The 27964-nt window shown below is 42.7% G+C and overlaps 2 protein-coding genes across 7 annotated transcripts in view; one reads left to right on the top strand and one right to left on the bottom strand.

Moving 5' to 3' along the window:
- Positions 1 to 56: 56 nt before the first annotated feature.
- Glcat-i (Glucuronyltransferase I) overlaps positions 57 to 27964 on the top strand; it is a 105125-nt gene continuing 77217 nt past the window's right edge. For 2 of the 3 annotated variants that reach the window (XR_011546366.1, XM_070663311.1), the window contains exons 1-4: positions 57 to 719; positions 1276 to 1802; positions 1896 to 2192; positions 2274 to 2340. Coding sequence is in view for 2 of the 3 variants with exons in the window: in XM_070663311.1 (XP_070519412.1) it covers positions 593 to 719; positions 1276 to 1802; positions 1896 to 2192; positions 2274 to 2340 (1018 nt within the window). In the remaining variant the exon portion in view is untranslated. Of the gene's footprint in view, positions 720 to 1275; positions 1803 to 1895; positions 2193 to 2273; positions 2536 to 27964 lie in introns of those variants that run through there. The other variant, XM_070663310.1, reaches the window with a different exon arrangement.
- Positions 2855 to 27964, bottom strand: part of Fas2 (fasciclin 2) — an 81145-nt gene continuing 56035 nt past the window's right edge. Inside the window, exons 2-11 of one of the 4 annotated variants that reach the window (XM_070663306.1) lie at positions 26777 to 26948; positions 26534 to 26557; positions 24503 to 24672; positions 23873 to 24138; positions 22518 to 23574; positions 21579 to 22034; positions 10230 to 10361; positions 9676 to 9745; positions 9009 to 9134; positions 2855 to 7114 (exon numbers count right to left, since the gene is read on the bottom strand). In XM_070663306.1, coding sequence (XP_070519407.1) covers positions 6973 to 7114; positions 9009 to 9134; positions 9676 to 9745; positions 10230 to 10361; positions 21579 to 22034; positions 22518 to 23574; positions 23873 to 24138; positions 24503 to 24672; positions 26534 to 26557; positions 26777 to 26948 — 2615 coding nt within the window. In that variant the 3' untranslated portion in view covers positions 2855 to 6972. Of the gene's footprint in view, positions 7115 to 9008; positions 9135 to 9675; positions 9746 to 10229; positions 10362 to 20084; positions 20344 to 21578; positions 22035 to 22517; positions 23575 to 23872; positions 24139 to 24502; positions 24673 to 26533; positions 26558 to 26776; positions 26949 to 27964 lie in introns of those variants that run through there. The other 3 variants (XM_070663308.1, XM_070663307.1, XM_070663309.1) reach the window with 3 other exon arrangements.

Raw genomic sequence — 27964 nt, 5'->3', positions numbered from 1 at the left:
GGGATCCTCCCTTACATCGTGGCGGTTGTCGGTGACTGCCGTTTCGCGCGCTGGTTAACCACGACGAGTGCCCGACGTGCGACGTAACAGCCGGAGAAGTCACGGGTGGAGCGACGTGCTCGTTTTCGCCACGGCCGTCGCAGTGGGCCGGTGCGGCTGTGGCTGCGCGCCGCGATGCCCTCGCTACTTCACCAGCGGACCAGCCGCCGGCCGAAACCAGCCTCCCTCCTGCTCCCTCCACTGGTTCTCCGCGACCCCCGCACCCGCCACCTCGTACCTTCTCGGCGCCCTCTACCCTTCACCTCCTTGCTGATCGTCCTACGGAGAACCGTACGCGTGACCGTGGCACGCGCGTGCCCCGGCATGCGCCCTCGACACGCGCCGCGCGACTCGCGCGGGGGTTACGAGCACCCTTAGCGTCATCTGGAGGTGGTTACCCGAGCACCCTCGAGGATGCCATGCGGCCCTCTGAAATATCGGCGAACAAGAATCGCGAGTGGGTTCAACGAAGTAGCGCGTCAATCGCGCCGACACTTCGACCCGGCGCGGTCGGTAAAAACGAACGTTTCTATGGTGTCATGGCGCATAAACGATGACAGACACCGTGTTCCTCGTCGACGAAACCCGGACAAACGCCAACATGTGGGGTACATTTCGCTGCAACAAGACTTACGTGATGCTGATCATGCTAAACATAATCATCTTCCAGAGTGTCGTATGTAAGTAAACGTCTATTTGTCGCGTTTTTCCTCTGGCATCTCGCTCAACCATACGCTCACGCGTGCGACGGCACGAGTGGCGTGAGTCGGCGCCAGCGTGACGCCGTGCTTCGGCGCAAAATTCGAAACTGCGGAAGCGCGTTCCGATTATTTTAAATTAATAGATCGCGTGAATTTAACGCGTTAAGTTCCTATATTCGTTTACAAAGAGGTTCGCGCGGGTACTTTGCTATTAGAAGCTAACCTAAAGAAACCCGGACTTTGTTTCAGAACTAACGTTACGTATTACTGTATTTTACAAAATGGCATAGAATTCAATTTTGAAAAATGTAATTTCAGTTTTATCTTGTGAGGTCTATTTAGAAAACAAAAAGAAACGTAATCCGTAATGGTGTCATAAAACCTTGGCTATTTATAACGCACGGCGCGTCTTCGCAGTTTCATCTGGCTTTCACTCGTGCGTCTACGATGCGTCACGAGTATTGAACGAAATCAAGACGCATCGTAATGCGCAAACAACGTCGTTGCAAAATAACAATTTTTATGATTCACGCAGATTACCAGGAGCACAAAAAATGGCAGGAGATACGGTCTAAGCTCGAGCCGGTGATAGCCGATATGGAAGATGTAGAAGGCCTAACGTACAGCTTGCTGAAGAGGCTAGAGGTACATGGCCTCTTCCTCGACAGTGTCCTTGGTCGGAACAATGGTACCCGGCCGATTATCTACGCGATCACTCCGACGTTCGCTAGACCCGTGCAAAAGGCCGAGCTCACACGATTAGCACAGACGTTTCTCCACGTGCCGAACTTCCACTGGATCGTCGTGGAGGACGCGCCGCAGAAGACCACCCTGGTCACGCATTTCCTGGAGACCAGCGGCTTGTTTTACACTCACTTGTTCGCGGCGACTCCGCCGAATTACAAGCTCGGCAAGAACGATCCGAACTGGAAGAAACCGCGAGGAGTTGAACAGAGAAATGCAGCGCTGAGGTGGCTCCGAGAGAATCTTAAACCGACCGACAAAGGCGTCGTTTATTTCGCCGACGACGACAATACTTACTCTCTTAGGCTTTTCTCCGAGGTAAGGCGACGGTTCAAATAAGATCTGCATTACATTTTGATCGCGTCGTTTGTTTTACTTGAACGTGATGATTATCGTTTACTCTTTTTTCAGATAGGGAAAGTACAAAAAGTCGGAGTTTGGCCGGTTGGCCTAGTAGGTGGCTTAATGGTAGAAAAGCCTATTTGCGACAACGTTACTAATAAAGTGATCGGTTTCAACGCCGCGTGGAAACCAGATCGACCATTCCCAGTTGACATGGCAGGCTTCGCCATTAATGTAGAATTAATATTGAAACATAAAGACGCATGGTTCTCATACGACGTGCAAGCTGGCTATCAAGAGAGCGAAATACTTAGGCAGTTAGTGACGAAAAATCAACTCGAGCCATTGGCGGATTACTGCACGAAGGTATCAAGATATCTATCTAAATTGTTTATACTTTTTATATATATATATATTCGTAAAAATCTTAATTTCCACGTGTTTTAGGTATACGTGTGGCACACGCGAACGGAACCGCCTCAATTAAATGTCGAGCATATGCTGATAAAAAAAGGTAAGCGTTCCAATGTCGGTATCGAGGTATAAGAGTAAAAGACATTTCTGTTTATTGATGTTTTACGATTCCACGCTACCGCGCTGTCTCGAATTTCTAGAATTTATAGAAAAATCAGTGATATAACAGATCTTATTACTAATATGAGATTCTTATTGACAACGACTGAAAAATAAAAAGCAGAGGTAAAGAGCATACACGTTTTTTATCGAGTTTCGCACATATAAACACAAGATAATACAGTGCCATCTGTATAGCTTAAACGTAGAAAGAAGAATTACGTATAAATATTACCGAATAAGTCTAGTGCATTATTATTCGAGTCTAAAACAATATGTTAATGTGATATTGCAATGTGCTTTGGATTGCCAATCCTTGCCAATCGCCACGATATTGTTCTGCTGGAACGAGTCAACGACCATTTGCCATTTTTACGCAACGCAGTACGAGAAATCTCGTTGTATTGCATCTGTGTCGTTTTATTACAAATAAAAAAAGAAAAAAAATGTATATCTTATATATAATAAATTTTTGAGGAAAACGAGAGAGAGAGGCACGGGTTTTTATTCCCGTCGATCCATCTATCCATCTCACCTTCTTCAATTTTTATTCGAGAGCATGATTTCTTGTCGCGTACAGAAAAAGCATTACATAAAAAATACGCCTTACATCTACGGAACTTTAATACTCGTAATAATCTCCAAATTGGAAGATGCGCAATAATACTCCTTGTGGAAAGCTACCTGTTAGGGATTCTCGTGGTTTTTGGCAACGGATACAAAATAGCTAAAGAGGTGTGTTAGAAACGATGACGTGTCTCGCTCGCCGATGCGAAGTGTCGCGCGACACCCGTCACGCGAGTGTCCCGCGACATTGTCTTTTTTTTTTATTTTCCATGTACATATATATCTTTTTTTCAGGTATAATATATATATTTATATTTTATATTTATATGTGTTCATTGACTTACGTGCTAATAAGTACTATGGTATATTTGGCAAACTCTCTGTCTCTTACGTAAAAAAGCTATCCGCACGGAAGGCGCGCTCGCGAAAGCAAGGAAGCGTGCCGATGCTCGATGTATCAACAGGTGCAATGATAAAATACTCGGGAACGTTGTCGCTGCTAGTTATAGATTTCCTACACCTTGTCCATTAACATTTCTTTATGGCTTGACACAGAAGTGCAATAATGTTCACTTTACGAAATTTATGACTAGTTGCAATTTAATTTCGGTAATAAATCAATTTCTTTTTTATTTTAGAGCAGTCATTCGACTTGCATTCAAAGCAAATTGACGTTTACTAGATTTGACATCGAAATCTATGTAAAACGTTGGAGCGAAAAAAATTACGGAACTTTCAGAGTTTATTATTGCACCTGATCATACAAACATCTTCTGTTAGATTCGTATCAGACTAGAAATTAAGATTGAGATTTAAGTGAAGTTTAACCGATCAGAAAAAAGGAACCCAATATCTGGTTGGTGAACTTTGCCTTGATTCGTAAAATTTTAATCCAATCTCAATTTTAATGTTTAGTCTGACACGGGCTTTACGTCTCTTATTCTTCCATGTTTGTCTAACGTCGGTTTCCCGCAACGATACGCGCATTCCGTGCTCGTGCACGTTTTTCTAAACCTACGAAAACTCTCCTAAGGTTATCCTCGATACGTTGTCTTACAATTAAGAAAAAACGTTTACAAGCATTTACAAAAACTTATCACATTTTAACTGCGCTTCTTTCTGCAAAAGCCATCTTAGACATTAGGGCAAGAGCGGTGCGTTTCTTTCTGTCACTCGCTACATATCCGGTTATTATTATATGGCAGCTTTTTCCGACGTCATGCTCGTTTACGATTCGCTGAAAAATCTGACTGGGCAAGCTCCCATGTATAATCCGCAAGACTTGTCATGGCAAAATATTACATATTTTTGATTACATTATACACACATAGTCAGAAAGAAACTTTTAGCGTCAAAACATCGAAATTTTCTCAAACATTTTAATTCGCACTAACCGATTTTTGTACGTATCCTAATACCGTTTTAGGTTGCACATATAAATAGTTTCTTTTTTTCTCAACTTTTTTTTGCCGCTATACGAATAACCGCGCATCATCACCATAATCATGGTGACTTTGTTGATAAAAAATCCACAGTCGCAAAATTGGCCCTATCTTAATTTTATTTGTCTTCTCAACTTTCAAAAAATAATTAAAAAAAAAATTTTACGGAGAAAAACTTTACAATAAAAAGGAAAAAGCGATATTTAAAAAAAAAGAGCTGCCTTTACTTACGGCGCAAGGTAACTAACATTGCAAACGTAAACGCATACGTCAAATTATCACGATAAAAAAAAAAAGGTAATTGAGAGCTTTTCTCACTCGAGGTATATAAAGTAAAGGTATAAATATATAAGTAGTCATGATTATATAAATGTACGAAGAACGAACGAGCTCGCTACAAGGATATGCGAGATTTAAGTAGTAATTCACTCATAACTATAGTGGTCACACGCATGATCGCAAGACTCAACAAAGAACACACGCGCATTAAGCGACACGCAATCGGCGATTAAACAATGAGTAAAATATCATCGGCCACCTAAACGACAATTTGTTCACAGCTTCACCGGTTCTGCATATTAAAAAATCAGTCTTTGGATTGGAAAAAAAAAAGAAAAAAAAATGAAACGAAGGGCTTGAACATTACGATCACGGAGTCGGGAATTTATGAGAATAAAAGCGCGTCAAATACATCGCGTATGTATATGAAAGCTACCTACCGTTCACATCTCTCGATCGAGTCGCTCCCAATCGAGAGACATGAAGAAGGATGAGGTATGAGCGCAAAGGTAGAGAGATAATAGATTTAAAGTATATGTACAGTTTTCAGAGGCCGCCGCAGAATCGCGGACCTCGTTGAGAAGAGGAGAAAAAGAATTTCTCTGTTGGCGTTTGAGGAATGTGAAAGTAACACCCACACTTTTTAAACATTCGGAAAACAAAAGCGCCCTTTTACGAAAAACGTCTCTCAGACGTCTCGTAATTATTATTTTTTTTTTTTTTAGAACACTGGGCAGATAATATTCATTATATTAAACTAAATTAAATCAAAATAAAAACTTTATCGCATTAAAATAATTATTAAAAATCGTTTGAGAGAAGAATGTTGAAGAGGCGTCAGTCGAATTATAAACGTTACATTTCATTTTTATCACGACTAAGAATACTTCCATTCTTTCACTGTTATTAAAATTTGGATATGTCTGGTTGAACCCTCTGATAGATTTTAAAAAGGCCTCACGACTATTTCTCTAATCAATATCAAGTCGATAAGCAAAAAAAAAAAAAAAAATTTCTTTTACAATGACGAATTGAAGTTATTTGAATGTCACACAATGAAGAATACGAGCGTTGCACTTTCACACGATTACACCCCTCAAATACAATCTTTTCGAACGAACACAAAATTTTTCTTCTCTCCCTCTTTTCTGTCTTTACGCGCAACAGAGTACGAGCTGCCGGCGCGGCAAAAAACCTTCTTGAAGGGCCGGCGCGGCAAAAGATGCGATACTACCCAGCGTACTAGACTGTGACAATCTAAAGGGTGCCTCGAAGCGTTCATCTAAATCGACCGGTCGACCTCTACCAATTGCACGACGAATTTTTGTACATTCTCCCTGCCAGCTTCTTTTCGCGTAAGCGATCTACCTACTCCCCCGTCCCCTTGCGTTACGCGTAACAATTACATCCGTATTTACCTCCTAAGAGCAACGACCGAGTAAGCTTCGCTTACTTCGTACTTGACGTTTTCGTAAGCTATCGATTATCCGTGCTCCTTCGCATGCTTCGGCGAGTACACTGACGGGATAATAAAAAGAGTTCAAGACTGCTTTTGTGCTCAAGGGACAAACCTTCCAAACGTGACATACTCGTCGACAAAAAGCCACTCCGGGTCCCCACCTTTTTGATGTTATTTTCAAACGGTATCTCTTCGCGATAGTCAAAGAGCTAGTGAGACATTCTGGACAAATCGCATTTCGCTTCACGTACGCTGTCTTAATACATACGTTTCGGCTAAAGGTACGGCAGATATGTCAGGTTTTTAAAGTTTGTTTCGTTCTTATGTGCGGTTAAGCTGACCTTACACGCGAAATCAAACGCGCGGCAGGAACTTGGAAGGCAAAGTAACGGGTAAAGGACGAGTTCACCAGTGGTAGGAAGCGCTTTTCAGGGGGTTACTACGAGGAAGTGTAGGCGGCAAGTGGTATCGCGGTACACGAGGTAAGAGGTTTCGAAAGGGAAAAAAGGCGGGCGCGCGACCATGAAACCGCGCACGTTTCAGGATAAAACGAAAAGCGGAGGCTCGGGGCAGAAACTCTCCGCTGAAGAGAGCAACCGCGCTGACGCTACGTCTGGCGATAATTCCGGCGGGACAAATTCCCTCGCAAGCGGGCTTTCGCAAACGTTACGAACGGTGAATAATTCGCTCCGCGCGTCCTTCTTTTCGTTTCTTATTTTTATCGTTTCCTCGGTAGTTTCTTTCATTTTCTTTCGAGAACACTTTTCAGCCGGAAACCGTGCCGAGTTTCCGGAACGATTTACAATCTAGTACGCCGGAAGAATATCTAGACGGCCGAGTCCTTGCCGACGAAGCCGGTCTTGGAGACGGACCTTTTGCCGTCGAAGGTGACGGAGGTCTCCCGGCGCAGCCCGGAGTCGATGATCGGTGTGATCTTCTTCTCCTCCTTCAGCGGCTCCTTTTCGTCTCTGCAAAATTGCAAAAATACATTAACTGATTGTGATCCACGACATCGAGTTTAGCTTTTAATACTGGGCAGAAATTTTAAAAAAATTAAAAAATTAAAAAAAAAGAGCATGTTCACATGTGCGGCGCGTAGTGCGACATCGAACATACACGGTAGGCATGCTGTCACTCGCAGGATACGGAAAAGAATTGTCACGGAGAGAGGCTTCGGAGAAACGTCTCTCTTCCTTTTTCTCTATACAGATCTATAACGCTATTTTTAATACCGATAGACTCCGCGGCTTATTATTCTCGGAGGCTGCTTCTGAGCGCGAAACAGCATTCGATTGTCTGAGCGTGCACATGCACAAAGCAGGAGACGGATATCTATTTTTTAATATTTTATATATTTTTCATAACTTTAAACTAAATTTTGTTCAATTTAAAATTGTCTTTAATTTATTCTTTTGCGATTTACATTTTGTACAATACGCCCGTGTATTTTTTTTCCCCTTCTTTTTTTTTTTACAGATAAAATAATTAAATGTAATCCGTGAGCATCGTTAAAAGCCATTAAGTGGAACGGTATATTTTTCTCATTTTCAGAAATAAGGAGTTTGCAAGAGAGATTTAAATTAACTAGTTCAACGTAATTAAAAAAAAGTTTGATAATTAAAATTAAAAAAAAAAAAAAAAAAAAAAAAGAAATTGATACCTTACGTTTCTACCTTTTCATTTACGCGCGGCTAATGAATAATTTCCTTATTCCTTTATCAATTTGTACCGTTTCTGCTCAAGGTATATCAAGTTTGTTAATAGCATTTTACTCGCGGTGCTGTTTGCGCTTCGCAAAGCGCAAAACTGGCCGGCCAGGAAGAAGACTCGCATACTTGTTGCAACATAGTGCGGTGACCGAACGGACTAGAGAAAATTAAGGGCAAAGTGAGCGTTATTTCAAAGTGTTTCGTGCATGCGGCATGGCCAAAGCTCAGGCGAGTAACCAGCGATCTTTATGCGTGTTATAATATTAAACGAAATAATATTAAAGCGTGTCCACTCGCCGGCGATATTCGACGAAATTGTTTACCAGGCGCAGTTTCATAATTGATAATTTATTTAACTAGAGAGCAAAGCCCGAACCATTAGCTATTCTCTCTTTTAGAATATTTCCGTCGCGTGTAACGTGAAAAGTTTCGACTCTACGTTTGCACTTACTGAAACTACCAACGAGTATATTACAAAATATTCCAACTAAATTATCACCAGCAATAAAAAAAAAAAAAAAAAGAAAATTTATAAATCGTTTCTTTGGCTTCTCCACTTGCGATCGTCGTACGCTTTCGCGTTTCGCGAGAAAAAATAAAAGTCGTAAAGGAACGTGATCCATTATACGCGATCCGATCGAACTTCCATTCCACGGACGTTAAAAAGAGAAGACGAAGGGCGCATAATGCGCCACTACCTATGCGTAGCCACGAGTGGACACGGATGCCGGCGTAGCATAAAAGTGTAAAGAAATAAAACGTGTTGCAATACTGGGAATGGTTGGCGGCACAATAAATGCGTCCAACGGATCGAACGTGTTCTCTTCCATGCTCGTCGAATTCTCTTTGATGCGTATCGGCGACTTCTCCCTTGCGAGACGGTTCATCCCCGAACGCCGCACGACGAGTCTGGCGATCACCACCGTAGTCGCTCGGGTAAGTCAGGCAAGAAAAGTACGCAAAGAAAAAAAAAAGAAAAAGAGAGAGAGAAAGAGTGAGGAAGAGGAGAGAAGAATCTCCGAGAGTTTCAAAAGGTAGAGTAGGATATATAAAAAAAAAAAGTCATGCAAAGTGGAAAGCCGTGTCGGAGAACCCCTTCATTGAGGAGCCATGCTTCTTACTGATTTCGCTTAAACATCGTTTTCTCTCTTACATGACAGTGTGTTTGACCAATCTAATGGTATTTTTTCCACTACCCGAGTCTTGGATGGCCGTGACCCCGGCGACATTGGCCATTTTTTGGTCGCAATACGGCAATGGAAACCGCCAACCGTAAAGACTATACCGACAAAAAGAAAAAAAAGAGAAAAATACGAGAGGGGTCAAGAAGTGTATGTCTGTGTATGCCGGCGGGCTACTCTCTAACATTTAATATCGTCACTCCGCCACCGTCATCCATTGTCGTCCTTTCCGCCGCGGGATTACGGATCGCAAGCTCTTCAGTAGAAAGAAATGCGCGACGTGGAATAAATCCCGGCGCGCTCGCGTGCTTCCCAATCAAGTTCTCGAGAAAGAAGCGATGCGAACTCGAGAGCAAATTAAGACGGAAGAGAAACGGAGAAAAAAAACCGTTCGAACGAAGATTCAATGACGGGTGCAAAGTTCGATAACATGATAAAGTTAGCGCTAGACTTGCCAAAGCACAATGTAGAATACATATGTAATAGTATAAACGAGAAATAGATTATAGAAATGTACCCAAGGAAAAAAAAAAAAAAAAAAAAGAAAAAAAAGAGTTTCGTAATGCATATATGTATATTCGGAGCACCGTTGAATTTCGAGTGATCCGCCGGTGTAGAAGTAAACCGGGAGAGACTCACCTGCCAAGTTTCGTGTCCTCCTCGTCGACTGGTTTCCGCCGTGATCGCTCACGCACGAAGTTGATAATTCCTACAACGTAAGAGTAAAACAATTATTACTGCCCCGAAACGTTACTAACAATTAAACAATTAAACTTGGTGCCTCAACACTGCCGGATTAACGAAAACAATACTACTATAGTTACCGCACTTAATTTCTGTCGTTAGAAAAATTTTCTCGACCTTACCACTGGACCTTTGCTGATTTTTAATTAACACACTTAATTGACTTCTAGCTGCGGCTAAGTTTCAAAGCCAGCCGTTTCCATAATCGAGCTTGAAAATACAAATTTCGAAACTGAGCGGCGTAATTAATAGCGACGAATAATAAAGCGGAGTCTCATTATCGCGTAACGTAATCGATAAGATAGCCGGGCGTGTGTCGAGTGTAATTAACAATAACGGTACCGCGAATCGGGCTCTTCGATAGTTCCCATTATGCCGTGCAATACATCGCGAGGGAGTTTATCAATGATCTGCCCAAGTCGGCTCGATGATTTAACGCCGTGCCTCACCTGTCTTGCGCATGCAGCAGCAGATGGCATCGATGATGACGAAGGTGATGAATGTGATCGCGAGGACAATGCCGATTATGGCTCCGCTCGAGATCAACGGACCCTGATGCTGCACCACGCTGGTATCTAAACCTTGAAAGACGTCAAAAGCATTTATAAACACATCCATCGTGCGGTGCGCAAGTATATAAATATATATATATGTATATATATCGCAAGTCCGTTAGTGCAAAAGCGATACTGAACGATGCCTGGTGATGGCTAACGATCTTTGCCTTTGAACGCGTATTCAACGATACGGTGGCAGGAGTTTGCTGAAAGATGCGACGAGACATCCGTCGAGAAAACGTACTGGTAGGCTTTCCCGATCTAGAAATTAAACCGTTGAATAAATTGGCAATTATTGTAAAAAAAAATAGTCGATTTTCTAGTTATTGTAACAACCGCGTGATCTATTGCTTGCGCTTGAAATACGCGGGTAATTAATATAAAATAATTATCGCTAATAAACTATTAAATATTCAACGGTATTATTAATAGTATTAGTAAAGATATCGTGAATATTTAACATATTATTGCAGCCCGTGCGGCGTTAGGTGCAGGATAAAAATTCTCTCACGTCGATGCGGTAATTAAGATAATTACATCTCGAGCGGCCGGCAACGCGGCGTCGCATCACCAAACACGTTCCACGTACAATGATATTTTAGTCTCCTGAAAAGAAACAAGATCTCGGCGGGGGCAGTGTGTAAGGGAGATGCGGCAAAAATCCGTCTTTATCAAAGGAGGAAACCAAAAACCAGAAGGCAACAACAACGGCAAGACATACAAGTAGTGATTGTCGGTTAAGGGAAACACAGAGTGTTAAGTGTGAGGGGTGTGCGTGTGCGTAAATGAGTGTGTGTGCGTGCGTATGTTATTCATCTCTTTTATCGTGTTTATCGTGTATGTGTGCGTGTGTGTGTTCTACACGCCGGTTAATGGATCGCGATAATTAGCGCACTGCCAGAGCGTAGAAGCGATAGAAGAGTCTCGGTTTCGCAACATGGCACAACAACGCGAGCCGTGCTAAAAAGCTCAATGAGGAGAGGAGATGAAGGTGGTGGTAGGGGGAAAAAAGCTCATTCACTAGCCTCCCACAATCCGATGTTAGTCTCTACGCGCCACTAGTCTAAAGGTGCTACCTCCACACACAAAAAGCCCCTCCACTGAGTAAGTGCGCCTCGCATTAACAATTAGTCCGGTCTTACATTCGCTCCCTCTCTGTCGTTCAGCCTCTCTCGCCTTCTCTCTCTCTCTCTCTCTCTTCTCCACTCGCTTCTTTCCCCATTCTCACGCTGGCAATCCTTAACAGAGCTTTCAACTACGTTAGTTAGTGGCCACATCTTGCACTTGCTTGTACTTTAAGGGGATATTTACCGTTTTTCAGCGGCGCGCGTCGCTTCCCGGGTGGTTTACTATTTTTTTTTTCTTTCTCTTTCTCTCTCTCTTTTCTTTTTATTTTTGTCACAGTTACAAAGTAAAGAGAGAAGAGGCGATGTGTATGGCGAGCGAAAAAATAAACAAGACCGCCGAAAAAGAAACCATCTCAAATTGCAAACGCGCGCGGGCCAGAAGGGCCTCTTTGGTCGATTTCCGATCGACTCGTACCGTCCATCTCGTCCTTTATTTTCCTCGCGCTTACCTTTCCGTTTATAAACTCGGTAAATGGACAGCTCCGGCACGGAATACAATTTGAAGGTGGCTTCTCCGTTGGCTCGGATTCGTCTATTCGTATTGTTCACTTTTTTTTTTTTTTTTTTTTTCTCCTTAGACACTCACATATATATATTTTTTTTCTTTTACGTCGTTCCGTTGTATTTACAATATTGAATGTTTCGCACAGGAAAGAACGAGTTACACGAGCTTATCCTCATCATAAATACGAACATAGTAGGCACTAGGCTAGTACATATCCTTAGACGTATGTAAATGGTTTTATCTATCTATCTATCTATGTATATCCTTTATATATATACGTTTGTACATATACCGTGTATTATCGTATCATACGTGTATCGCGTGTCGTTACGTGTCTCTGTGTTACGTGTGTCTGCGTGGCGTGTGAATAGTATGCCCTTCGGAAGCTTACGAGCGGAGTCCACGGTACCGTAATAAAAAGAAAAAAAAAAAAGTTAAAGGGGAAAAAAAAATAAACAAAAAGAACGGAGAACAAGAGGACCGCTGCGAGCGCGATCATCGAATGTCTCATAAAAGTAACCGGAGCGGCAACGGGAACCGAATGGGTCTCGCGTAGAAATTCGATTTCACATTCCGGTCTATTTTCGGTCGGTGTCGTAACCATGGCCCGAGCACCAAAGTTGGCGTGATCGCTCCTTAAACATAGACAATCCGCGTATATCATCGAAAGTAAACTCATAACGGCATGTAAATTTTGTTTTTTTTTTTCATAAAAAAATTTTTTTCTTTTATTCGAGAAAGAGAGAAAGGAAGAAACGGAACGCGGATTACGAAAAAATAGCACATCGTTGAGAAATAAAAAAAAAAAAAGTTAAAGCACGTGTTTTTATTAACGCTCCGGCTTTTGTAAGCGGTTTAAGCTTTTCTTTCTCCGTCACGAAAGTGATTCTGCTTGCAGAGATTGCGTCCAACGCGCTGGAAAAATCTCTAAAACCCGTACCTTATTATGATTAAACAAAATAGCCAAACAGAAAAAAAAGGGGGGGAAAGAGTCGCAAAAAACGCACTAATGCACTGGCGGAAGGCTTTTCCGAATACCAGCGGATGTTTATTATTACCCGAGTCGCATACCGAAACGCGACTTTGTACGTGAACCTTCAGGTACTCGTTTAGCATCTTTTTTTTATTTTTTTTTTTATCAATTTTAACGTTATAAATATATCATCAAACCCCTCGCCTATACAGAATAATAAAACTGCATAAAGAAAAAGAAGATTTCGACTTCACGTTAATATCTCAGTCTCTTCATAAACAAGCATCAAACATTTTTATTAAACAATACTTAAATATGCACTTTACGATATAGAACGGTAGCAGAAAATTCATTAAAACACCACAACGAAAGAAAGAATCATTTATAAACTCCGCGACTTCTACGTTGGAGGATTTAAGCCAGTGCATTTTCACCGTGACGGATTCGAGTATCCGGCGTTGCGAAATCGCGCGGGAACCGTGCATCCCCATCGGAAATAGATCGCGAAGAGTATCGCGTTTATGCTCCTGCGTTTTCCCAGCCTCTTGTCGTTCCAGTTCGCCGATTCATCCTCTCGGCGCGGTTCTCTTTAACGCGACGGCTATTTATAAAGCTACGCAAGGCGGAGGCGCTTGGCTTGGCATTCGGGTTCCACGAACCGATGCGCATTCGCGAGCGGACCTATTCGGTTCATCTGCGCATTTTCTCGTTTCCGACTCCCCCGCGCGAGTATCACGAAGCCGCGTCGAGTCCAGCGCAAACACAGGATGCCCGGCCCTCCTCCCTTCTCGAGCGATCCATTTGCACGCGCGCGGAGATTATCTCTGTAACGAGAAACACTCCAGCTGCTGCTGCTGGGAAACTTCTTGCTCGAACATAGACACATCCAGATTGTGTGTACATTCGGCTCGCGAGTATTATTTCGACGTCTCTTGGGAAACGCGATACCCCGTGCCGCAACATGGGAGGCATTGAAAGTAACAATCGCGATGTAAGTTAACAAAGACGCGTTTTGAGGAGCTCCGCCACTCGAATAAATGAAATTTGCAAGAGAGAGAATTTAGTGAGTTTCTGGAATTGAAATAAATAAAAGTTGTGAAATAAAATAAATAGAGGAGAACGCGGAGAACCTATTCGCGAGCTCTCGGTATTTGATACGTCGAGCGTATCGGATTTTGATGGCGAATTTTCTTTAATAACCTCGAGTCAATTTTCTGTGAAAATTTCAAAGACCTCGTATAACGTTACGAGCCCGTTGCGATAAAAGAGAAAAACAAAATTAAAACATTACGAAGACTCTCGCACGTTAAAAAATAACCAGCTACTTTATTCTTTTTTTTTTTATTTATTTCAAATTTACTCTCGGCGAAACTTTTTATTTATTTCGAATTAAGTGACTCAGATTTCATATTGGAAATTAATCCCTTGAACGTGCTCTACACACATCACGTATTTTCTGCTTCTGAAATGTAATAATAACGTGCTGTGCACGTCGACAGAAAAGTATTTTATTTCGTTCAATTTTCAATTGTTCTTTTTTTATTTTTATTTTTTTAATATTTGTTATGAGGATCGATTAATTAAATATTAGTTGATAAAAAGTTATATAAAATATAAAATTATCAATGATAAAAAAATCTGTCTTTAAAGTCCGATTCAATTAAAGTGAATGAAGGACCATATATACAACCGAACATAGCGTAAGAATAATCTGAACTTAAACTTGTCAATTATACCAAGCAATATTGCAAATTAGTAACATCGTAGTGACCCGAGGTGTTCCTTAATATTTGCACTCTGCAACAAACTTGAACGAGACTGAGGTATACAGGGCATACCATCGCAAAATTTATATAAACGAACACGTCGGCAAATCTTACGAATGGTAAAAAAAAAACAAAAAAAAAACAAAAAAAAAAAACGGCAACGTTTCCGAGTGTATTCCCACAAACCTGAATAATCAATACCATCCTACGTCTCGGGAGGAAAGAAGAAAAGAAGATATCGGATCCAAAGTGCGGAGGTGAGCTTTATCATACGGGTTAGGATTTCTTTTTCGTCCGCTCCTCTGTTTCCGGTGATAGAATGATATTGATTAATCCAACTCCGAGGTATCAAGAGCGCACATCGCCGGTGATAAGTTCAAGCCGACATCGAGACTTAGCCGCAAACATGATTAAATATCGTGATGGATGGACTCCGGCGGACAACGAGCTCCCTTTACTTCCGTTTGCAGCCGTAAAAGCCCGACCGGGTCCGGTCGACGGGAAAGAAAAAAAGAACGTCAACGTCTTTTGCGCGCAAGTATGCTGTTTTACCTCCCGTGACAATAAACTCCAGCGTAACTTCGGAAACGTTGCGAAGCGGAAGAAAGCGTGGCCGCGCGAGAGAGCTTGCGCGCGCGGATAAAGTCGCTTTCAGAGAGACGCTCTTCGAGAGCCGGTGAAGGACCGGGAGACGGGCGGAAGGCTTTAAACCGATGATAAAGACAATGCTCGACGAGCGGCGAACGCGACGGCAGAGGAAAACGATTCGGTGGAAAGGGAGAGGAGGGGAAAAACGATAGCTGTCGAAATGGTTTCTCATCCATCGCGAATCCTTCCTCCAACGAGTTTTCCTTCTTTCTGGCGGAAATCACCGGGCGAGATTCTCCCGGGCAGCCGATTGTAACTGGGGAAGCCGGCCGAGCGAGATCCCTTCGAAATTCGCACTTTGTCTCGATAAAGGGATTCGCGAAATTGCAGCGAACGGACCGCGGGTATCGATTCGGGTTCGCCTGTGCCTCGGCAAAGACAGGGTCTTCCGTTCATACCACTTTGCCGAACGGAATCGCGCGATTCTGTCAACGCCCAGTCCCGTTTTCGCCAGTGTTGGAAGAGTATCGCGTGAGGTCCATTGCCCGCATCGTGCTTACGCAAATTGATTCCCGGCGTTCTCGCCTTTGAACCACGTCGTTTTATTTTCACGTCGTACGAGCATCGTCTTCCGATTGTCGATTCGTTAGCGATAACGTGCGTACGTTCCTCGCGGGCACCGAAATTAGACGGTGAAATTCAGCGGCAAAATCGTGACGAGAATACGGACCATTGTGCAGCTTCTTCCCATCCTGGGAGGGACACAGTAATTCAAAAGCAGACGGCAATTTGCCGTTAAATGTGCGCGGAGGGTCGCGGGCCCCGGTAGTCACGGAACAAGCGGCTCTTTATGCGCGATTGTTCGACGTGTCGCGATTCGCGCGGACTAATTACGCGAGCTTGCGCGATCCGGTTTCTCTCCTCTTCTCTTTATGTAGCCGGGGCCGCGGCGTGTTTGCGGAGAGTCTCGGGGCCGAAGAGACACCGCCGCCGCCACGCGACCAACCCTTCGCAATCCGGATAGAGGATCAATCGATCCTCGATTCTTGCGCCGCATCCCGGCCCGGAATTGTCTCTGCCGGGAAATCAAGGCGGCTTTGTGTTTTGTGCCTCGAGGATCGATCTTCCCTTCCCTCGCGCGAACTGCGCCGCGCGCGTCCGGATAAATTGCGAGCGTATAAATGCTCCATTCGGCGACGACGACTCATTGTTTGCGCGGAACGTTTGCTTTCACCCGGACGGCTTCGAGCACCGGCGCATCATCGTTCTCGAGGACGCGATTGCGGACGGAATCAATTAGCGGGGAATGCGGGATTATTCCGATTGACTCGCTTTGTGGAACGATTGTACGATTATATGGAATTTATCTTGCGAGAGAAAACGTCGTCGAGTCGAAATAAATTCGACAGGAATTAAACAGCGACTTTTTATTTATAAGACGAGGATTATTATTTATTTTATTTTTAGACTTTTATTTATTTCAATTTAAAACAAACTCACTAAATTCTCTGTCTTGCAAATAAAAGAGTCTTCGTAATGTTTTAATTTTTTTTTTTTAATCGCAACGGACACGTCACGTTATACGAGGTCTTTGAAATTTTCACAGAAAATTGACTCGAGGTTTATTAAAGAAAATTCACCATCAAAATCCGATACGCTCGACGTATCAAATACCGAGAACTCGCGAACAAGTTCTCCGCGTTCTCCGCGTTCTCCTCTAAACGGGGACGTCGTGTATGGAATGGGAACATCGCCAATGAGGCTCGGAGTGACGCATCGCTAAGTTATAAAAAAAGAAAAAAAAAAAATTAATAATAATAAGGGTAGTAATGATAACAAAGCGCATGCCATGCGTTGTGGACTAATATCTAAAAACCCAGGCACTGCGAACAGACATAAAAGAGACGTAAAAAGATTTAGGTCGAAGACCTCGTCACATCGAGATCGATCGTCGGTGTTTTCGCGCGAGCATCGCGAATAGGCGATCAATGCGTACATGTATGTATGTGTACAGGCACTTGAGGTAAAAGACCGCCCGTTCTGGATACGACCAGGCCTTCGAGATCGAACCGCGCTCCTTTTGTAGTCTCTTATCCAGGAATCGAAACCGTATAATTTCGAGTTCAATTTTCGACATGAAAGAATAAAAAGGGAAAAATGCACTCTATGCCAATCGTCGCGCTGTTCCGCTGAATAACTTCGTCGCGAAATAAGAGGGCGAGGTAAATGAGAACGTTCAACGAATTTCCGACGTTAAAGCGAACAACTGTGGCTTTTAATTTCTGCAATTTCTAAAAAGCCCTTCATAATTTTGCAATTTTTTTGTTTTTTTTTAATTAACTTTTATTTACCGTTATTGAAAAGTTCACGTCGTTAAATCATATCGCGGTTTAATTTATCTCGCGGGATATTTATGTGTAATTTTTTTAATTCGAACGTTGGCCGCACTCGATAACAGGGAACAGTTCGTATATCTTCCAAGTCGAGATTCCAACTAATTAAAATTAAACCGATCTCGATTCCTTATCACATCGCCCGAGATTAGTGATTAATCACGACAAGTGGTTACTAGTGGTAATTACGGCAGTGGTGGTGGCGGCTACTGCCGGTAGCGGCGGTTACGGATACGTAAGAGCTACGGCGATAATAAATTTATGTAATCATTATTGTAAATGTAATAAAAATCGTATAAATCGGTAATGATCGCAACACACAGATCATGCGCACACTAAACACGTATCTCAAAACTAGTCAAGCGAAACTAATGGTTGTATAAATTCCCAAAAGAAACAAAATTAATTAATTAAAGATTACAAAAGGTAAGACGAACAAAATCGAAGGCAAGAGAGGAGAGAAAAATCAGACGCAATTATCGTACGAAATTATAAACCAACTGAAATGTTTAATTGGCAGTCGTGTGAGTCATCGTACCTTTTCGTACTTTCCCTCGCAAATTAATCGTAAAACCCGACCACATTTATTATTAATGATTGACAGATTATTTTATTACGCGATAAATGTTCGCTTTGAGATTTCCACTCCGAGTTAATAATTCTTGAGGCGTTTAAACCGCAACGATTTTTATATTATTTTATAATATATGTATCTACAGAAATATATTGCATGTAAAATACAGCAGTGAGAACAGTTCAACATTATAATTGATCAAATAAAAATAATAATTAAAAACAAAAAAAAAATATCATCACAATTTTGTTTTATATTCATTTATCAGATTCATTTATCAGATCTTTATTCGTGTTGAGCGAGGTCGGATTCTAAGATTAAAGTTACCGGCTCTTGTGTGCGTGACGCGACTTCGTGAGGAGTTTCGCTCGTGTGAAACTCCTTGCCTCGTAAAAGAAACCTTCCACGAACGCGAGTTCACGCATAAGTATAAATCCCGAAGAAGAAAACTGTCCCAACTCTCAAGGCCTCGATAAAAACGGATTTTTCTTTACGCAAAGGAGGACACCGCGTTTCGTTTCTACATGTCGTATAACTTTATTAATTTTACTTCTTATCATTCCGACACCACAGTGGTGGATCCGCGAGTACTTTCGTCGTTCTTTTTAATCGCCCGGTTATTCATCTCCCTCCTTTTAACTCTTCAATATATCGTAAAACATTCGTCAACTCGTTAAATTCAAATCGTAAAAGACGTGAAAAAGAAAAATGTTCGTCGAAAAAAATTCTCTCGATGTACAGCGATCGACAAACTCAGGAGACAGCTCCAGTTGTTGTTCCTAATTCTAAATATCTGGGGGATACTACAATTTATCGTGCGCGATTAGCACAACGGGTCGCCGCGATTCTAATCGCGGCCGGTTCGTTCTCTTAATATCGATTATAATATCCCTCTTTTTCGTTGCGCGTGAGTAATCGACAATTTAGGGCAGTAGCGCTGTTACGGCCGTTATCTTATAGTCTCACGTTATACTCATTATCTATTCGACGTGAATCGTTAAGGAGGATGAGCGTTTTCAGGTGCTTCGTGGGGCTCTCCGGGAGATCGTGCGATTCGGCGCTCCACGAAACATCTCAAGCGCACACGGGGAAGCACATGCTTTTTTTTTTCTTATTTTTTTTTTTTTACCTATATCGATATAACACACCATACAAAAGTTCGTAAATTGCAAAAGTTGACGAAGCGTAGTCGTGACTTATCTTAGCTCGGTTTAAAAGTGTATCCGACTCTAATTAAGAGACAAAAGTTATAAGACGCGAAATAATTGGTACAGTACGTTACTCGTTTTGGCTACGTGAGTTCCCTCGTGCGAGAGAACGTTATCTTTGCGCACTGCGGTACCCGTCTCTCACAGAAGTCACCGAAAGTGCATCCTTAACTTACGTATGAAAAAAAGAAAGAAAAAAAGAAGGAAAAAAAAAAAAAGGGAGAAACGAAAGGAAACGTACCAGTACGTTTATACTAACACGCAGTGAGCATTTGACAAATCATACGTATAAATACACTTCGCATCGCGACTCTTCGCGTTCTCCTCCTTACAGAAAACCCACTTAAACGCTACCTCTCTTTATCTTTCGGAATGTACCGGCGAACGTATCGGTTTTACTTAGCTCTCTTCGTTGTCGGTCGTTTTACCGCTAAATGGGTGTATAAATGAACGACACAGTCGTGTACAAGTGTCCCGCGATTAACTCTCGCCCGTCGTGTCTCGCACGAGAGGTCTTTCCGTACGGTGAGAACGCCTTCGAGATTTCGTCCGGTCGACTCGATCAGATTCGAACGAAACACGAGAGTCACAGAAAATCGCGATAAAAGGGGGGGGGGGGTGTGTGTATCAGTGGAGCGTGCGTGTCACTTTTCGTCCATCGTGGTGTCTCTTGTACTGTCGGCCCCCGCGAATTCGCCTCGCTTCCTATCGCGTGGGTTCACGACGGAGGGAGGATTAGAGCGCGAGGAGCAAATATCCCTGACGGCGACTCTAAATGGCTAGAGATAGGAGCATTACTGCTGCGGTAATGGCGACGCCGGTCTTGCGAGTATCACCAGCATTACTGTAGTCCACAGTGATGCCCATAGATTCTGAATGGATAAAAAGGCTTTGTGTAATGAAAAAGATTCTCCTCGCTCCAAGCGCAGGATGTCGTCGTCGCACAAAACATTTTTCTCTAACATTTTCTCTACGAGTCCGCGCCGACGGTCACCGAGGGTTTTTATCTTTAGCTAATCTTGGTTCGTTTTGCGCCGGGGTCAAGGGATCTGAGGACTTCATCGAATCCTGCAATCTTGATTAACGCCAGAAGAGCCGGGGGGAGAAGCTTGCTACTTTTTTTTTTTTTTTTTTTTTTAATATAAAATCAAACTTTTATTTTGCGTAAAAAATAGGAGGCAAGCTGCGAAACGTGCATGAAAAACTCGCGTATGGAAATTAGTATACGCGAGTATCGGGCCAATGGAGTCCTATAAAATGTACGTTACGTGTAGAAATGAGAATGTAGAGCATTATTATTTCTACAAGCAGAGCTGGAACTTGCTTGAGCGTTTCAGGCACATTTTATTTGCAACACCTACGATCTCTCTTCCCGCTCGTTTATGCGAGGAAATCCTGACGCACATAAACAAGTCGCGCGACGCTATTTTATGATGCAAAAACTTGTAAAGAAAGCATTCCTGAGATAGATGAAGCGTTACGTGACTTGTTTATACTCATTCGGAGCTTCCTCGTTAAAAAATGGACGTCGCGAGAGAGGGAAAATAAGTGTCGACAACGAAATCGACCCGAAATTAAATCCCAGCTCTGATCTACAATGTAAAAATTTATTTCTCTATTATTTATACTCTACTGATAGATATATATATATAATAATATATCAATATAATTTCTTAAAAAGTAACATTAAGATGCTTAGCGGGCAAAATAATTATTCAGACCTTTCTGGCGATTACAAGATCATTTCGCCGTCGACAAACCAATTGCAAAATTATAATCAATGAAAAAAAAAAAAAAAAAAAAAAGGAAAAAAAAAAGGTAGCTTAACTGAATGGAAGCCTTTCAGGCGAGAAAACGAAAGACCTCAAATAACCCTTTTCCCTCCTCGTTGAATGAACAAAAATAGGGGCGACAAACTGACAAACGATTTGAAGATCGCGAAGAAAAAAATATTCAGTGCAGTAGCTTCGTGCACATATATGTATATTTCAAAGGGAATTATATATCTCGAGTGGAAATCATTACGAGAAACGTAGACACGTCATGGCAATAATTATGTTGGATCGTAGGAACACCGAGAATTAATTGCGATAGGCCGCTAACTTACCTCTGGCTGTCCTGAATTTGGCGTATCCCGGCATGCTGAAGCCCATTATGTTGTGAGCCAGCAGCTCGACCGTGTAGTAAGTGTCAGCTTTCAAATCCTTAAGGTATTCCCTCGTTCTGCCTTGAGTTTTGACCTCCCTCGAACGGCAGGTGTCCTCCAACGTTTCCCACTCGCCAGCGACGGGCTTTACCTCGCAGAACTTGATCAGGTACATGTCTATGGGTTCACCATTGTCCGGCGGCGTTATCCAGCTAAGCTCGTACTGAACACTACTCTTGGATATCTCGTATTCGGAGCCCGGCGTCGTTAGAATTCTTGGCTCTTTCGGCACTGTTCTGCCAGGTGTTATCTCTCGGTGGTAGTTACCCCAGTTGCCGAGGCCAACATCGTTCCTCGACGCGAACCGGAACTCATAGGGCGTTTGCGGTTTCAAGCCCTCGATGACGTACAGGGAACCTGAAGAGTATTGTTTGCAGGTTGTTTAACTATTCTAAATTGAAAGCTTGAGAAACTACCCGAGTGGAAATTGATTTCCATCGTGATTCATCTCACGGCTGTCTAGCAAAACTGCCCAGCAATGAGCCAGAAATGTAACACTCATTATTTATTACTTAATAACGAGCTAGAAAAGCTAAATATCTAAACGTTTTTCGCCGCGTATTAGTCTACTGCGCGTCCTGAGCTATCTAACGCGTGCTCGACTGTCGAATTCGCTGGTCGCCGGGCCTGTAGATTTTTTTTTTTTTTTTTTTTTTTTAAATGATAAATTTCTACTCGAGTAATTGTAAAAAAAAAAAATATATATATGTATATATAGAAGTCAACTAATTACATTAATATCTTTCATATATTTTATATTATAAATAAAATTAAAGTCTCGATTAATTAATTAAAGATTAATTTTTTTTATAAAAATTAATATAGATATGTAAAACTCACCGACGGACCACGTTTTATTTCTTGAATTTTGCCAAACTTGGAACTCCTCTTTGTATTGCACGCTGACGGTCTTCACAGGTAAATCTGGATTCACAGGCGGTATCAAGTCGAATCTTATCGTCGTGGCAGTGATATCGGCCATCTTAACGTCCAGGAGCTCGCCGGGCTTGCTCGCTTCTCTCAGCTCGATTATGTGTTCCCGCGTTCCGTGAAGATTCATGGCGATGCATTTGTAATTAGTGTAATATCTCCGGTCAATCGGTTTTATTTGGAGAATGGACTTCGGCCCGATGCCTATCTGCTTTATCATGTTATCGTTGTCGATCTTCTGGTCGCCATATATGGTCCACCGTATCGTTGCGTTCGGTATGCCCTCGGCGATGCAGGTGAGGTTGACTTCTTTCTGCTCCCAGGACCACATCGTTACGTTCGGCATGTTGCGGAAGGAAGGCGGAAACTCTACGGTCAGATGGCCGTTTTTGTAAGCGGTGCCGCCGGTGTTCTTCGCTATACACTCGTACAAGCCGTCGTTGTCGGTGAGGGTGTCCATGATCGACAGAGTGCCGATGGTCTCGCTGGTCAAGTCATTTGGAACGTTCTTCACGAGGATTCGATCGTCTTGCGACTGAACGCCCAGCACGTAAGGTTTGTCGGCGGTGAACTTCCTGAACGTCACCTCGGGCGGTGGTCGTCCGAAGGCCTTGCACTGAATTTCCACCTTTTTCCCTTCGACGACCGTCTTGTTCACGAACTCCATAATTTTTGGCTTGACGATTACGTTCACCTGGATGTTGACGGTGGCCTGACCGGCGGCGTTGCTCGCGACGCACTGATATTCGCCCGTGTCGTCGCGGTTGACGTTTGTGATTGTGAGCTCACCTGTGACCGGATTGACACCGAATCGATCGGCGATAGACAGGTTCTGCTGAGTAAGAGATTTAACCCATGTAAACATTGGCGGTGGCTTGCCGCTGGCTTTGCATGCGATGTTTGCGTTTTCGCCTTCGATAATGTCAACGGGGCTCGAGTATTCCTCAATCGTGGGTCGTACGTGCACCTAATAAAAATTACATAAGAATATAATGTACACAATTATTAAAGAATTAAAAAAAATAAATTAATAATTCGTACGGATCGATTTAAATTTCAAATGCACGAATAATCACCAAAAATTATCAGCAACAAATTAAAAGAACATTACGTTAATGGATTTGAAATTGTAATTTTAATGTTATAATGAAAGCAGTAAATTAATTCATGATAAAGAGAATAATAAAAATGTGGTGCGCAAAGAATATTTATAAGGCTTTTAAAATAATTATTTTTTTTTAATCATAGTGTAATTAAGATAATACCTCAACGCGAATAGGACGCTCTTGCAATTCTCCTGTGGTCTGCACCGATGCACGGCACGTATATATACCGTCGTCAGACTCTTGAACCTTCTTGATCTTCAAGGCGAAAGTGGTTATAACGTAGTGATCGTTCGTCTTTATCAGTTCTCCGTTATAAAGCCAATCAACCGAAGGTGATGGTCTAGCGCGTACTTGACACTGAATATCAAAGTCTTCTCCGAGAATCGGGTACTGATTTGACGGCGCATTGTCCCATGTGATCGCAACTATTTACAGTAAATTAAAAGTTTTGTTTCGCTTGGAAAAACACCACGACAAACGTCTCAAAAGAAAAAGAAAAAAAAAAAAAATTTAGTTCATTAATATTAATCAACGAAATAATTGTTACATTGAAAAATTATGCGGCTTAAATAAATTCGTATTTTAATTAAAAAAAAAAAAAAACAATTTAGATATCAATTACATTACGTGAACATTTTTTTTATCACTTTATCCGTCATATCAATTAAATGCTGGTTCATATATCTCGTCGGGAATTATTTTGTTCCGTCTCTCGCAATAACTTCGCGTAAATGCTTTAAAAAAAAAAAAAAAAAAAATGCAATCGGAAACTTTTAATTTAATACTCACTAATAGTATCGATTGTCACAGACTTGGTCAACGGCAGATTGCGCGCATAGGACCCTTTGCACGTGTACTTGCCGGCCTGTTCCTCCTGAAGAGAATTAAAGAACAGGGAGAGGCTACCGTCCTGATGCAGCTCGGTGTACATGGCCGGCTTCGAGTGTCCCGCGTACGTACTGCGGAGAATAACGTCACAGTTTGCGAAACTATTTGCAAAAGCCGGTCAAAAGCACGCCAATTGATGGTGATGATCAATGACATCGCGTGGCGAAACCGTGTCCGCGCACGTTCCTCGTGAATGACGCGAGGATGACGTGTAACAACGACAACGAGATGCATTCATACGACCTCGTATTATTCAACGTTGCACCGGTGTGCCGTGTGATGTGAGTGCAGATATGATGGTATGATGTATTCAAGCAATTTCCATATAGTGTATCGAGCTACGAGATGCCGGATGTAATATCGCGTGACGTCGACGATGAAGGTTACGAATATGGGATCTTGCGGATTAAGAAGGTGGCTGGAGGTGATAGGACGCAGAAGTGCACAGCTGCTCCGCGATCGCGTTTCCGTTGTCGGGGAACGGAAAATTATCGTTCGCCGAGTTAACATTTAAAATAAAAAAAAAAAAAATATTGATAAAGTTACGAGCGTAAAATATCACACGGAAAAATATCGCGCGAAAGTTCAGAGATTAATTTTTAACTCGTTATCGCGGAGCAGTCGAGTGCTGTGACAATCACGATGCACGAACACAAGACAAGCTTTAATAAGAATTGACGTGAGAAATAAAAAAATAAAAAAAAAAAAAAAAAAAAAAAAGGAAAGGAGAATAGAGGAATATGACGTTGTGGCAGTCTGTCAATTATATAGATCGGAAAATCACGAAACGAATTCTAGCGTGTAATTTTTCATAATAAATAGCATATTTTTGTGATCTTCAATGCATTGATTATCGCAACGGGCTGTTTTAGCGCAATGACGATGTGGAGAATGTATAATTGAAAGGTGTAAATAGCTCGAAACGGGGACGATTTTGCCGGGGAATGTCACTCGCGGCGCTCTTGACGACGAATGTACTTAATTATGCAAATCGTACCCGGGGTTCGAGTAATCGTGCAAACACGCGACACGACGAATCAGTCGCTAGGGTTAACGTTCGTTAGATTATTAGACTGTCGGATTAAATACTTGGCAGTACGTGCAACAAACTGCATCAATTATTAGAAATACCTCGGACAGACTTGCACGAATAAAGACAAATATTGCAGACAAAGGTGAAATGATGTTTGCGGGTAAGTACAGAATTGCGCCATTACAAAGCTGCTTAATTACTGCTGCTGCACACGCACACAATGCGCCGCTGCTCTAGAAAGATTGTGTTTCGTTTTTAATCCTGCGAGCTCTCCAGCGGTTTAATTATGAAGCTAGTTAATATCCAAAATTAAACGGCACGAGCAGACGAAATTAAGAAGAACATCCCTTAAATAATTAAATAAATTTTATTTCGACAGAACCACGTGTTGAAAATTGCAAGATTTAGCTTTAATGTGCTCGTCGTTGAAAATTTTAATGTGTAATCAATGTCTTTTTTTTTCTTTCGTGGTAACGAGAAATAATTAAATGTGAATTATTAACCGAATTATTCCGATACGTGGAAGAAAATATCGCTGTTCGGCAAAATTTTTTTACCCGGTGGCCAGTTAGTTTTACCTCGGCATGTGCAGACATTCGATAACTCAAATACACCGTTGCGAATCAGAAACGCTTCAACTTTTCCGGCCGGTTTAACGAGCGATAGCCGGTTCGCGAACTGCAATCGGCTCATGTTGCAGCAATTAAAAGCTTCGTGGCGCGGACGGCTGGAACCGCGGCTGCATCGTGGGAAAATGATTGTATCGAGCGAAGTGTGACGGGTGAGTGTATCCGCAAGTAATAAGGAAGGTGAAAACGAGAAAGAGAGAAGAGCAGCAAACGAACGAGCACTACTACGTTGCATGGTTAGATCTTTCATTCAATGAGTTTCATACTCGCCTTTCGAGCGGCAAAACGACGTATCTGTGTATGCGTTTAATTGACAAAAATTTGTTGAATTAGTGTCGCAACAAGCTTCCAGGGTTGTGTGTTTAAATGCACAATATGTATAGTTTCATATCGTTGAAGTAAACTTTTCTTAAAGTTATTTTGAAAAATATTTATATGTTAAGAAATATATTAAAAAAAAAAAAAAAAAAAAAAGAAAGATAAGAAAGGCCGTCGGCATAACAATTGACTTACTTGAGAGTCTCGATTACGCGATTCTGCGGGTCCAGCCATTGCATCTGACTGATGAGCGATGGATTGTCCACCTTCGGTTTGCACGTTAGAAGGATGCTGGAGCCAATTGGTTTCGTCTGGGTCTCGCCGCTTGGCAGAATATCCAAATACGGGTCCGCCGCGTTCGCGAAAGCTGCAAGAAGAAAATCACGAATGTCATTACGGCGACAAGAAAGACGAGGGCGCGTATTACACGGTTTTGCGCGTGCAACGGGTACGATCGCGGTTCCAATAATTATATAATTAACGACGCATTACGACGACCGTCATGACGATTTTTGCATTAATGCAAGAAAGCGCAGGAACGACGGACGTGTAAGTGACGCGATCTTCCAACTTCCCACGGTATTTATCTTATTATTTGCGAGTCTGTTTCGAACCACATGCTTCCCCCTGAAAAGTTTAAAATCCTTTTCGAGAAGTGTCCGAGCAGTTTGTAAACTTAACGACACTGTAAAAATGAATCTGGTCTCCTGTTCTTAAGCTCGTGCAATTTGCAACAACTCCTCGGGGCGGTGAACTCACGGGGGAAGGTTCTGCGGTCTTACCCGCGCGAGTGGAATGAGTCGACGACGTCGCCGGCAGCGGGGGTGGCGACGACGGCGCCGTCATCACGTAGACGCACAGCAAGGAGAGGCAGATCGGCGACGTCTCGGCGCTCATGGTTCACGTCGCGGAAACCGGAAAGCGCACCTTCGGGGATCGGGATGCGTGCCGTCTCGTAAACTACAACGGCGGTATGCGAGCGCCGTCGGAATGCAGACATGCGCGACGGGTCGGCGCGGCCTCTCGGCACATAACAGGAAGCGGGAATTGAGCTAATTAATTGCGGCGAGCGAAAGTGCGGAATTGCCCTAACTGGGAAACGCTTCGTGACCCCGTCCCTACCTCCGCCGCTCGTTCTCTTCCTCTTCTCTCGTCCCGCGTCACCCGGGAACGTGAACTGCATCAACGGCATAATGCAGAATAGATGCTCGCTCTCGCCGGCGCCGAAGAAGAGAGGAAGGGAGGCGCCGGGCTTGCAAGCTCATTAGCTCGTTAACTTCGCGCACGTAAACCCCGGGCTACCTGACGACTGGAAATGACGGCGCAACGAGGGAATCATTATCGAATTTATGGTAGGAGCGAGGGACTGCGACTGGGGGCTAC

The sequence above is a fragment of the Cardiocondyla obscurior genome, linkage group LG11, assembly GCF_019399895.1.
Source record: "Cardiocondyla obscurior isolate alpha-2009 linkage group LG11, Cobs3.1, whole genome shotgun sequence".
NCBI lineage: Eukaryota > Metazoa > Arthropoda > Insecta > Hymenoptera > Formicidae > Cardiocondyla > Cardiocondyla obscurior.
Note: the sequence above shows the minus strand (reverse complement) of the source record. Positions and strands in the feature narration are given on the sequence as shown.